General features: G+C 40.3%; 1 protein-coding gene, 1 long non-coding RNA gene and 1 pseudogene across 2 annotated transcripts; 2 read left to right on the plus strand and 1 right to left on the minus strand.

Annotated features, from left to right (window-relative positions):
* Nucleotides 1-2944: 2944 nt before the first annotated feature.
* LOC103715454 lies at nt 2945-5926 on the plus strand (annotated as a pseudogene).
* Nucleotides 5927-6409: 483 nt separating this feature from the next.
* LOC120105120 lies at nt 6410-8178 on the minus strand. The gene is made up of 2 exons (XR_005507508.1): nt 7703-8178; nt 6410-6700 (listed from the first exon to the last, which is right to left on the minus strand). It is a non-coding gene; the product is annotated as an uncharacterized LOC120105120 (long non-coding RNA).
* A 1789-nt stretch (nt 8179-9967) lies between these two features.
* On the plus strand, nt 9968-11083 carry LOC103715455. Its single transcript, XM_008803072.4, has 2 exons — nt 9968-10144; nt 10246-11083. Exons 1-2 carry the CDS (start codon nt 10137-10139, stop codon nt 10817-10819), a joined length of 582 nt encoding a protein of 193 aa, XP_008801294.2. The 5' UTR covers nt 9968-10136; the 3' UTR covers nt 10820-11083.
* The last annotated feature ends 626 nt before the right edge of the window (nt 11084-11709 follow it).

The raw sequence follows: 11709 nt of genomic DNA on the forward strand, positions 1-11709 counted from the left end.
TCGGTTTGAAATCAGATCGACCTATTTAAAAAAGTCAGTTCACATCGAGCTAAAAAAATTAGCTTCTTCCGGTTTGATTTATTCGATTGATATTTAATAAGTTGGGCTATATGTACTGAATTAAATCTAAACATAAAAATTTTATTTTATATAGGACTGATATTCAATTGGCTAGACTAATGAATTGAACTAAATCTAAATATATAAAAAATTTAAAATATTGAATATATATGCATATATATACACATATAGATCGGATTGAATGGGATATATATATATAGATCGGGTCAAATCGATTTGGTTTGAATGTATATATTTATATATACATATGACCTGTGTCGAGACGGTCTGAATTTTTCTAAAAACTCAAACCGAAATCAAACTTTTTTTTTTTTTTGATTCGAGACTTTCTCAAAGCGACACCAAATTGAATTTAGAAAAAAACCGATATAAACCGAACCGAAGAGACCGGATCGAATCAGATTCACAGTTTGGTTAGTTTATTGCACGCCCCTAAGTAGACCCTATTTGGATGTAGAATAACTTGAGGATATCTGCACCCAAGAAAGGCGGGATAATGGGTTTATACCATCGAAGAGGATAAATAGATGGTCAAAGGTATAATTTTATTTCATTAGTTTGGAAGGTTAATTCAATTCCAATAATTTTGTGCAATAGAATTACATTATGGAGGAAAGGAAAGTTATCCCCTCGAATTACTTTTTTATCCCTGTCCATTTCTATAAAAAAAAGGTTTAAGTAATAACTCCCTGTATCTTGTATGAATTTGCAAACACCTCCTGCATGCCTAATTACTATAACATCAGCGCTGCATTTTTCATATTATTTCAACTTGTTGCAATATGACCCATACTCCTAATTAAGGCTGCAAATAAGTCGGGTTGACTTGTGACCCAACTCAACCTAACCCCGCTTAGACCCAATCTGGAGGATCCATGGGGCTGGGTTGACTTCCAAACTTGGACCCGTTCCACATCTCAAGTCGGATCCCAATTCAATTATTATATGGGTCTAATTTGGGTCTTCCAACTTATTAACCGACCCGACCTGACCCGATGCGTCCTGACACAAGTTATGTGGTTTTTATGTTAGCATGTAATTGAACAAACTTTATTTGAGAAATTGTTTAACAGAAAAAATAGGTTAAAAAACTGAAAATCATATATGATGGAATCTTTAATTGCCTTTGTTGTTAGATTTCTTGATCTTGTTCCTTGTTTTACTCCTTGATTTATAAAGCACTAATCATAGAACAAGTTGCACAAGTTTATTTTGATTGATACTTTAACCCATGTATAGGTCCTAGCATGTAAGAAATCTATAAACTACATTCCTAAACTTCATCTATGCACAATATGTTAGAAACAAGATTATAGTGCTTGGAATCTCTAGGAATTGTGTGTCAAATGGCATTCATCACATATTATTCAAATTCGATTCGGATTCCGATTCAGATTCTGGCCACGAACCGTTCCAATTCATATTGCAATCCATTCTGATTTCAATTCCGATTCCGATTTCAATTACGAATCAAATGTCCCCTTAGAATCTTATAGTTCATGTTTAGGTTTAGGTAAAACTATGTACAAAAACAAGATGAATGACATTTTGGTCTGAAAAAGTGGAAACAACCATTCTTGAAAATATAAAAAAAACCCAAATCAATTCTACAAAAAAAGAAAATAAGGCGGCCATTTTTGTAAAATATCCTAAAGATAATCTACATAAGAGTATAGATGATACCACAATCCTATCCATTGTGGTTTGGTAGTTGAATCGTTTAACTCATCTACTGGCTTTAACATTGCTAATTCTCTGATCATAGTAAATTACTTTGAGTTGAATAAAACAAATTCACTTTTCCTCGTCACGTCCACTATGGAACGAAACACCTTCCCTACGCCCCCTCCCAAGTCAAATCTTAAATTCATAGAAATTTGTTGACCGGCTTTGGCTTTACTTACGTGAGGACCAGGTTGGCCAGATCGGTCAACGAACGAAGTAGCTAGACTCTACTGCCATTGAATAAGAGCACCTCCTATTTTGATCAAAGCAGGGGGCGTCGCCCTACTCTGTGAACATAAGAGGGGCGGAGGGCGCGGCGCCGGCGCCCTTTGCGGCACCATAGACAGTCCTCCTTCTCCACGAAACTCCTCGGTTGGGCTCCGTTCGATAGGAGAACCCCTCGCGCCACCCCCTCTTCCTATCTCTCTCCTCTCCCTCCCTCTCTATCTCTCTCTCTCTCCATCACACACTAGTTCTCCCCTCCTCCTCTCCGCCGCTTGCCGTGGCATTGTGCCATGGCGGAAGAGTCTGAATTGGCACGTCTAGTTGGATTTTGTTATAATTACAGTTAAATATCCCAATACATAACCACCTGCATGATTATGAATATTTTTAATATATGTATGTAATATGTTGATAAGTATGATGTAGAATGGATAATATTATTACTTATTTTCACACCATATTAATAACACTTAATTATAGTATACATGAACTAAGAAAGGGAATTGTTTCACAGCTACAAGAACTAAAAAAAAGGTATTAGACCAGCCATGCTGAGTGATTGCTGGTATATGTTAGATTCTCCTTGGAAGTTAGTATTGTTGTTGTTTCCTTTATTAGCAACTCCTTCGAATCTAGGCGCGAAACTTCTTCGTTAGATTAGCCCAGCAGAAGCAATGACAGACATGTAATACGGGAGATGGAGACGTTCGCATTCTAGGCGGAGATAAACCATCTCCTCAACCTCTATATCAACACCTTCTACTCCAATAATTCCTCCGCGAGCTCATCAGCGTCGCCTCTGATGCGACTTCTTTTTTTGTTTCCAGACTATCTGTTGATCTTTCTGTTCTCGTGTTTTTTTCCCCTCTGTAGATAAGTAGAGGAGTTGGATAAAATTGGATTCGAGAGCTTGATGGACAGGAGCAACCTGGATGCTCAGCCGAAGCTCTTCTTCATCTATGTCGTGCCTGACAAGGACTGCAAGGCCCTTTCCATCATCAACAGCGGCATCGGCTGGTAACCATTTCCCAGCCCCCCATGCCTTGCACTTCTAGTAATTGCTATGTTCTTTGACACTGGCTGTGCCTCTAGGTTTCTGGCTTCAAAGTAATGGAAACAGGACCTTGAATCTGGAAAATGCAGTAGGAATCTTCAATCGGGTTTTATGAATCTTTTTGCATAATTAATTACCTGGAATTCTAATTCAGGAGAAAAAAAAATGTGGAGTTAGGAAAGATCATGGTGTTGCAGTGGGTCCAAGAATAATGTGTCAGACCACATAATAATATGCATTGGCATCTCTGATTTCTTTGATTTATTTCAATTTTGATTAGGTTTCCTTATAATTGCTTTCTTTTTTCTTTGAGAATTTCAGAAGTTCATATGGTTCTGCTCTTGTGGAGACTCTGATCCTCCAGAATCAGTCTTTTTTGCGGGATTAGAAAGTTTGGGTTCCAAAATTCTGGTCATAGAATCTTTATAGACGATCAAGATTCTATGTAACAGTAACAAGATGTGGTGAGAACAGATGGTTCAATAAATTGTTTGCTTCCTGCCAATCTCACCAACTAGGGATATTTTCCCCTTGGGTCTCGATCAGCATAAACATTATTTTTCTATTTATTTATTTATTTATTTACAATCGATCACCTTGCATTTAAAAATTAATAGGATATGGATGAAAAAGAAGTAGAGCTTTGTCTTTTATGCAGAGTTTGTCTTTGGTTGCTTCTACTGGGAATTCAACTCATTAGAAGAGGCCCCTTGGGGGAAAAATACCCGGAAAAGAGTTTTGGTGTCAGCTTTGTAATCATTTTTTTCTAAGACAATTTTTTTTTTTTTTGTAATATTCCAAAACTTGTGTTACTCTGGTACTTCAGACCTGGCTCCCAATTTGGGAGCCATTGCGTGGTCTGGCACAGAAGGATCCATGCAAGCACTGCAGGCAGGGAATCCCATTGTCACCAGATACTAAGGGGCGAGCAGCTCGGCAGGGGAACGCAGATCACACTCTATCTCAAGGAAGACTGGGAAAAGTTTCTTTCTATATCTGTAAAAGTTCACTTCTATGATGAACTACTTCATATTGTTGGTTCTTACAAGTAAAATTAAACATTGCATTGCATTGCATTGGAATACTTGGAAGAGAGGAGGCTGAAGGATTTGGTGAAGCAGCACTCAGAATTCATCAGCTATCTAATTTAGTTCTAGACCGACAAGACCACCGAGAGGGAGACCAGTGATTATGAAGATAAGTATACCAAGAAGGAAGAGGAAGGTGATGTGGAAGAGGTTGACAAGGAAAAGGAGACCAAGTCCAAGAAGAAAAAGGTGGAAGGAGGTCTCTCATGAGTGGTCTCCCAACAACAAGCAGAAGCCCATCCGGCTTCAGAAGCCTGAGGAAATCACCAAGGAGGAATACGCTTCCTTCTACAAGAGCCTGACTAATGACTGGGAAGACCTTTTGGCTGTCAAGCATTTCTATGTGGAGGGACAGCTCGAGTTTGAGGACATCTCTTTGTCCCAAGGAGGGCACCTTTCGACCTCTTTGATACAAGGAAGGAGCTGAACAACATCAAGCTGTATGTGAGAAGGGTCTTCAGCATGGACAAGTGAAAGGGGCTTATCCCAGAGTACCTCAGCTTTGTGAAGGATGCTGTGGATTCTGATGACCTCCCTCTCAACATCTCTTGTGAAATGCTTCAGCAGAACAAGATTCTCAAGGTGATCAGGAAGAATCTTGCGAAGAAATGCATTGAGATGTTCTCTGAGATCGCCGAGAACAAAGAGGATTATAACAAGTTCTATGAGGCCTTCTCAAATAATCTGAAATTGGGAAGCCATGAGGATAGCCAGAACAGAGCAAAGCTGGCAGATCTCATCCGCTACCACTCCATGAAGAGTGATGAAGAGATGACCAGCTTGAAGGACTATGTGACCAGGATGAAATAGGGCCAAAGGACATCTACCACATCACAGGTGAGAGCAGGAAGGCGGTTGAGAACTCTCCTTTCTTGGGCAGGTTGAAGAAGAAGGGCTATGGAGTCCTATTCACGGTAGATGCTGTTGATGAGAATGCGGTCAGACATCTAAAGGCCAAAGGAGTATGATGGTAAGAAGCTTGCATCTGCAACAAAGGAAAGCCTCAGGAGGCAGACGAGGAAAAGAAGAAAAAGGAGGAGAAAAAAAGCTGCATTTGAGAGCCCTTGCAAGACAATGAAGGATATTTTGGGAGAAAAGGTTGAGAAGGTGGTGGTAATCTGACAGGATTGTGGACTCACCCTGCTGTTTAGTGGCTGGTGAATATGGATGGACTGCCAACATGGAGAGGATTATGGAGGGACAACAGCATGGGCTCTTACATGTCCAGCAAGAAGACTATGGAGATCAATCCGGACAATGGAATCATGAAGGAGCTGAGGAAGAGAGCAGAGGTTGATAAGAACGACAAATCAGTGAAGGACTTGCTCCTCTTGGAGACAGCTCTTTTGACATCTGCATTCAGTTGGGAAGACCCTAACACCTCTGCAGGGAGGATACACCGAATGCAGGAGTTGGGTCTGAACATTGATGAGGAGGACGCTGGTGGTGACGACATGGACATGCCGGCTTTGGAAGAGGATGGCGATGAGCAGAGCAAGATGGAGGAGGTTGATTAAAGCTGTTCTGCAGGAGAGCTGGTGATAGTAATCTAGATCATGGGTTCCTACTCTCAGTTTTGGGTTCATCAGTGGTTCTGTTAATTTTCCTTCTCCAATACTGATTTTGTGAGTTCATTCTAACAAATTATATCTGGGTTTTGTAGCAGTTAACTATAGACTGCCTTCAACTGATCAAGAAGTTTATGTATTCAAAGTTATTTGGGTTTTGTAGAAACTCAAATAATACCTTCCAGCTAGCCATTTTGGATGAGATCCTGGGTTCTGACAGTTTGGATCAGTCATAATGTTTCCAGAAAGTTAGATATTTTGAGCCACTACTGTCAAGGTTGACAGTTGGACAACAAGTAGATCCGATGTAGTTGAAAGGACATTCTTGCTCATTTCTAGTGTTTTATCATTCGCGGACATATGGCAGGTCATAACATGATTAAAACACCCTTGAGGAGGTATCCATATGTCACTCTATTCCCTCCTAAGGTAGCTGCGAGTTTGAAAGGATACTCTTTTACAAGGTTCTAAAATTGAATTTAAATCCATTTTGCTGTACATTTCTTTTTCCTGAAACCTGCATAATCTTCCACAAGAGAAAAGAAAATATCATTCTAGTGCCATGGTTCTCATTTCAGGACCTCCAAAGAGAAACAGATCATACTGCCAATGGAATGTACAGAAACTACAATTTTCACTCAGGATCACATGTAGATTGCTCAACAAGCTATTGGAATACTAAGTTTGGATTGCTTTTAGTAATAGTATGTTACTTTAGTAAAATATGCATTTCTTTTGAAATACACCGACATCAGGTCTGGCAGTGAATCAATAGTGGCAAAAAGAAAGAGTTCTTCTAGAAGAAGGCACACCAGTAACTGCCAAAATTGGTAAGATGCAATTATCTAAACGATTCGTCATGCACCAAAGATTTACCATCCAGGATAGATTCATTCATCATATGCAAGAAATGGAATTAGATGATAATCTGTTTAAAAAGTAATCCACACCATCACTCTCTGCAACAATTCAACAAGAAACACAAAGGTTTAGTGGTTCGGCAGTTGGTTACTGAATAACTTATTACATTGCAATCCCAACTTTTTAACTTAAGGAGAACTAAGTTTTGCAGATCGGATTATACCTTCAATAAAACTTAAGAAACAGAAAAGAACAGCCATTTCTATGATTTCCTAATAGTAGAGTAATTGAGTTAAAAACACTCTGACAACAGATTGAAGAACATCTTAGAGAATGGCTATAGAGGCCGGGAACCAATTACGAGTACAAAGAAAACCTGGTTGGGATGTTTCTGGGAACACATTGATACATAGTAGAAAGGCTTCCCGCTTGCGGCCATGCATCACTGACTCATTATAACAAGTAAAACATTATTCCTTCTTGTGGTGTAGATATCTTTTCATCCTAGTATTTCTCAATACTGGCTGCATTGGTTATGCTAAAAGAGATTCTCAAATAAATGCAAAGTATTACTTTTAAGACATTCTTTGATCCTTGGGTTTCCAATTATATATTTCTCATCTGTAATTATCCCTGTGCTACATGAATTTTGATTTCTTAATACAATCAGCCTAAATGGCAGACTTCTGTCTCGGAAGCAGTATGCCAGGGCAAACTATTGCAATTGAACTAGAGAAAATAAAGAAAGATGCTTATTTTATTGTTGATGTGACTCCAATGTGTCGACTTGTCATTAGATAAAAGGCAGGCTGCTTGTCAGAATTCACCATTCTGGATGGTGTTCTTGGAGATTTGAAAAACCCATGTGAATCGAGAAAGAAATAAATTGGACATGCAATTGGGACCAGACAGGTTTCTTGGACGCTTTCCAACTCCGGATCCAACGTAAAAAATTTAATTGAATAATAGAGGTGGGTTGGGTTAGGAAAGACCTCAAATTCGATGGAAAATAACAGTTCTAGATGCTTTTCTTGGGGATTTTATCCAAATCTTTAAATCTCAGAGAAAATTAAGGTAGATGGAGAGAAAATGGAACTTACAGTCGGAGTGGACCAGAGAAGGGTTTTGGATGCTTTCCGGTTCTTGCTCTCTCGCCATCTCCCGCCACGTCGATCTCTCCGCCGTACCTCTCATTCCAAGAATCGAAAGAAAAGGCATTGGGGTAAGAAGCGAAACGATCAATGAGAAAGTGGAGGAAAGAGGAAAGAAAGCGAGTGCGGGCAGCGGTGAGTACCTGATGAGGAGTGCGGGGCTGGAAAGAGATGAGACGCCCCACCCACCGCCGGGCGACGACGCCATTGGCTCGCCGTCGATGGGCAGCGGCTTTGGAATGGCGGAAGGGGGAGGGATGGGGGAGAATTTATAGAGAGCTCCGAGATGCACGTAGGGCTCGGACGTGACGCCGGCCTTTTCCCCTGGTTTCGGCTAACGACTTGCGACCGAGTACGGTGGGAGCGATGGAAACAAGACGACCGTACCGGAGTGACGGCGCAGCGAGCCTTTGGATCTGCGGCGCGTCAGAACGGGGATTGAGGAGTCAATACTATATAAAAAAATATAAAATATATAAATAAATCCATCTGCCATCTTAAATTTTTGGGATAAATGATAATTTCAATATGATATTAGAATACCGAAAAATCCGACTTATATGAAAAAAAATAAAAGTATATAAAATATAAAATATATAAATAAATTTATTTAATCCTAACAGCTTAAGTTGTTTTAGGCTAAGCAAACGATGTACCATCTTACAATGTCCATGAGAGCCATGAGGATGTTTAAGATACCCAATACAACATTACTTGTTCACCCATGCTCTCTTTCCTTTTTCCTATTTTGTTTCTTGATGGGTAAAGAAAGTTTATACTACTAGTCGAGACTGCAGGAGCTATCCTATGTATAATGTCCAAGAGATTTTTTGGGAGGTTGAGATGTCATGAATTCACACCCAAGTTGCAAGTATCAAAAGTGGGGAGCCAGCTTACTGTGTGATTGGGTTGTTGTAGATGTGCATAAAGAGATGGTGATGTGGTTAGTTCATACGATGGGAGGTACCAAGAGCAATCTAATGACCGATGGCAGATGCTAGATTAACAAGATCCAGAGCTAGATTATTACATGAGGTCCACCATATGATTAACAAGCAAAACTAATAATGTTGTTGGTTTGCCGATAGCTTGATGGTGTACCAATTGCCATAAAATATCATAAATTGCTCCCAGACATTGGTGTGGAAGAGGATGTAATTTTTTATCAAGAAAAAAGAAAAATTTGACCTACTAGTCCTCTACTGCACGAGATATGTGGCTAGAAAGAATTGCTTTTGCACATAACTGATTATAAGATTCAATAAAAAAAATTAAAAATAAAAATAGTTCAAGCATATATTGAAAGTTCCTAACACATTTTGTAGGTGTATTCATTTTGTGGGTCTAAATTAGATCACCAAACATTAGATGAGAAAATTAAACTTAGAGGAAATTGGATACAAAAAACTTTGGTAATGTACCCAAGTCACGCGAATTGAGTGCTCCATATTATTTTTGTTTTTTCCTCCCCCCCCCCCCCCCCCCCCTTCTCTCTCTCTCTCTCTCTCTCTCTCTCTCTCTCTCTCTCTCATTGTGTCTTCTTGCATAGTATAGCGGTGCTACCACAATAAAGGGTTTTAAGATAATTTACATAACATGTAATCTGGTACTAATCATGTCTCCTATTAGATACTGAAAATAATGTCTCTTTAACATGCATTTCTCAATATACTAAATTGTACGAATATTCTCATAAAATTATTATTTTCATGTATACCTTTATAAAATACTTATTTTACATATATATTTTTATTTTTTTAGAAGGATATACATGCCAAAAAAATTCTTAAAAAAAAAACTCATCTGCAACATAATTTTGCGTAGAACAGAAAAAAAAAATTCAACTTCATTAGTTAATATTTTGTACTGGATCCCGTAATAATTGGATTCATTTTTTGATTTTTGGAGAAATATTTTCTCCACCTAATTGTCAAAATACAATATGGTTTATTTTCTGAAATACCAATCCAGGCCAATAAGTAAATATAATGCAACGGAAGTAGATTGGAGTGCAACGCAATAATCTACGAAACTAACAGGCAGCAATAGAAAAGGAGAAAGAAAATTATAATAATTAAAAATGTATTTTTCAAAATCCAAATTAAGTTTTTCACTAGCTTCACCCTTTCTCCTACTCCCCCTTGCTAATCTCACACTCCTTCCTCTCTCTCTTCCCCTCGTCTTCCCGAACCACTCCCCCTTGCTAATCCCACACTCCTTCCTCTCTCTCTCTCTCTCTCTCTCTTCCCCTCGTCTTCCCTAAACCCTTTCCATCTCAAGCTTCCTCCTCGAAATCCATCGAATAATACGAGCAAGCCAAAAGAATTCGGTAATTATTCCCATTGGCATTCGGTAATTACCAGAATTCCCTTTCATTTTGTTCATGGATGAGTAAGTAACAATCCCTCCCCAAGTACAAGCTCTTTTTCTTTTTCCTCTAAAGATGAAGGAAACAAAAAACACCTCTTTTTCCTCTTGTGCCTTTCTTCCAGATCCGAGGACCGTGATAACGAGCCCAAGGACTGCGACAGGCGGTCAGCGGCGACGGGAGAGGCGAGGAGCACCACGAGCGTCCACGTGACGGCGCTGGACGGGCTGGTGAACGTGAACTCGCTCTTCACCATCGCCGTCTTCGTGGGGCTCTCCCTTACCTCCCCGGGACAGCGGAGCCTCGAGGGCAATCCCGCCTGCGACGCCGGCCCGGACATCGTCCGCAACCTCCTGGTGTTCGAGGTGGTCTCCTTCAGCTTCTTCCTCTTCTCCAGCCTCGTGGCCCAGGGCCTCAAGCTCGCCATCAATCTGCTCAACAGCAACGACGTGGACGAGTCCTTCCGGGCGCACATCAACGCGCGGGTGCTCCGCCTCGGCATGCTCGCCTCGGCGGCGGGTTCGGTGATTGGCTGCCTCTTCCTGCTGCTCTCCATGATCAACGTCATCCAGATCCGCCTGGGGTTGCTGTCCTGCGGCAGCACCGCCACCGGCCGGGCGGTGGCCGCGCTCGTCACGCTTGTCTCCACCGCCCTCGTCGTCTATATCTCCACCGTCTTCTATGCCTTCACCCACTGAGTCGCCCTTCTGCAGCCTTCTACTTCGCGGCCAACCTGGGTTTCATTCTTCTTTTTCACCTTCTATTATTTGAATTGGATTAAAAAAACAAAAACAAAACTGAAAATTGTGAGTGGATCAGACGAGATCATATCGAATGATACGGCGGGATAAGGTAGAAGAGCTTGTGATCTGACCGAACTCGAGTTTGAATCCAGGATCTGGCGGTTGGATTGAGAGAGTTGTTTGGGTTTGTGATTCGTTTACTCCTCAGTCCTCACGATGATTTAATTAGGGTCTAGGATTCTGCAAACGCTAATTATATGATCTCACAATAAAGTACAGGAAGATCCTTCACCAGTCATAACTCTTGAGACTTAAGCATTACTTTTATTTTTCTTATTTTTTATTTTCTGTAATTATTCCGTATCGAATCATTTTGAATGTGACACGACACGACTATGCTAGCGGAAAAACAAAATCAGCGGATTCTGGTTGTTGGTGTGCCGTCGTCATAAACTATTGGCTCCATTGCTTACTAATGGCTCATAGGATCATTATTAGGAGGGTGGCAACCGTACGTATGATAAAATATATGCGAAAAACTGATTTTTAATCGAGGAGAACACCGGTGCCTTTTAATTATTCCTCCGAATTGTGATGCCCTTACTTCACATGCACAGCTGGGGTGCAAGAAAAACTTTTTGACTTGTGATATTCGAACTTTTGAGGAGTCGTGCTAGAAGCGGGCTACGACCATGCACGAGGAAAGAAATACATTGACCGGCATCATCTTAACTTTTAATGAGCCTGGAAAATCAACTAATGTTACTTATTATTATTATTATTATTATTATTTCGCCAAGTAGATGAGAAACGGTTACTATAACAAAAACAGAACAAGTTGATTA

This window comes from Phoenix dactylifera, chromosome 2 (assembly GCF_009389715.1).
Source record: "Phoenix dactylifera cultivar Barhee BC4 chromosome 2, palm_55x_up_171113_PBpolish2nd_filt_p, whole genome shotgun sequence".
Lineage (NCBI taxonomy): Eukaryota > Viridiplantae > Streptophyta > Magnoliopsida > Arecales > Arecaceae > Phoenix > Phoenix dactylifera.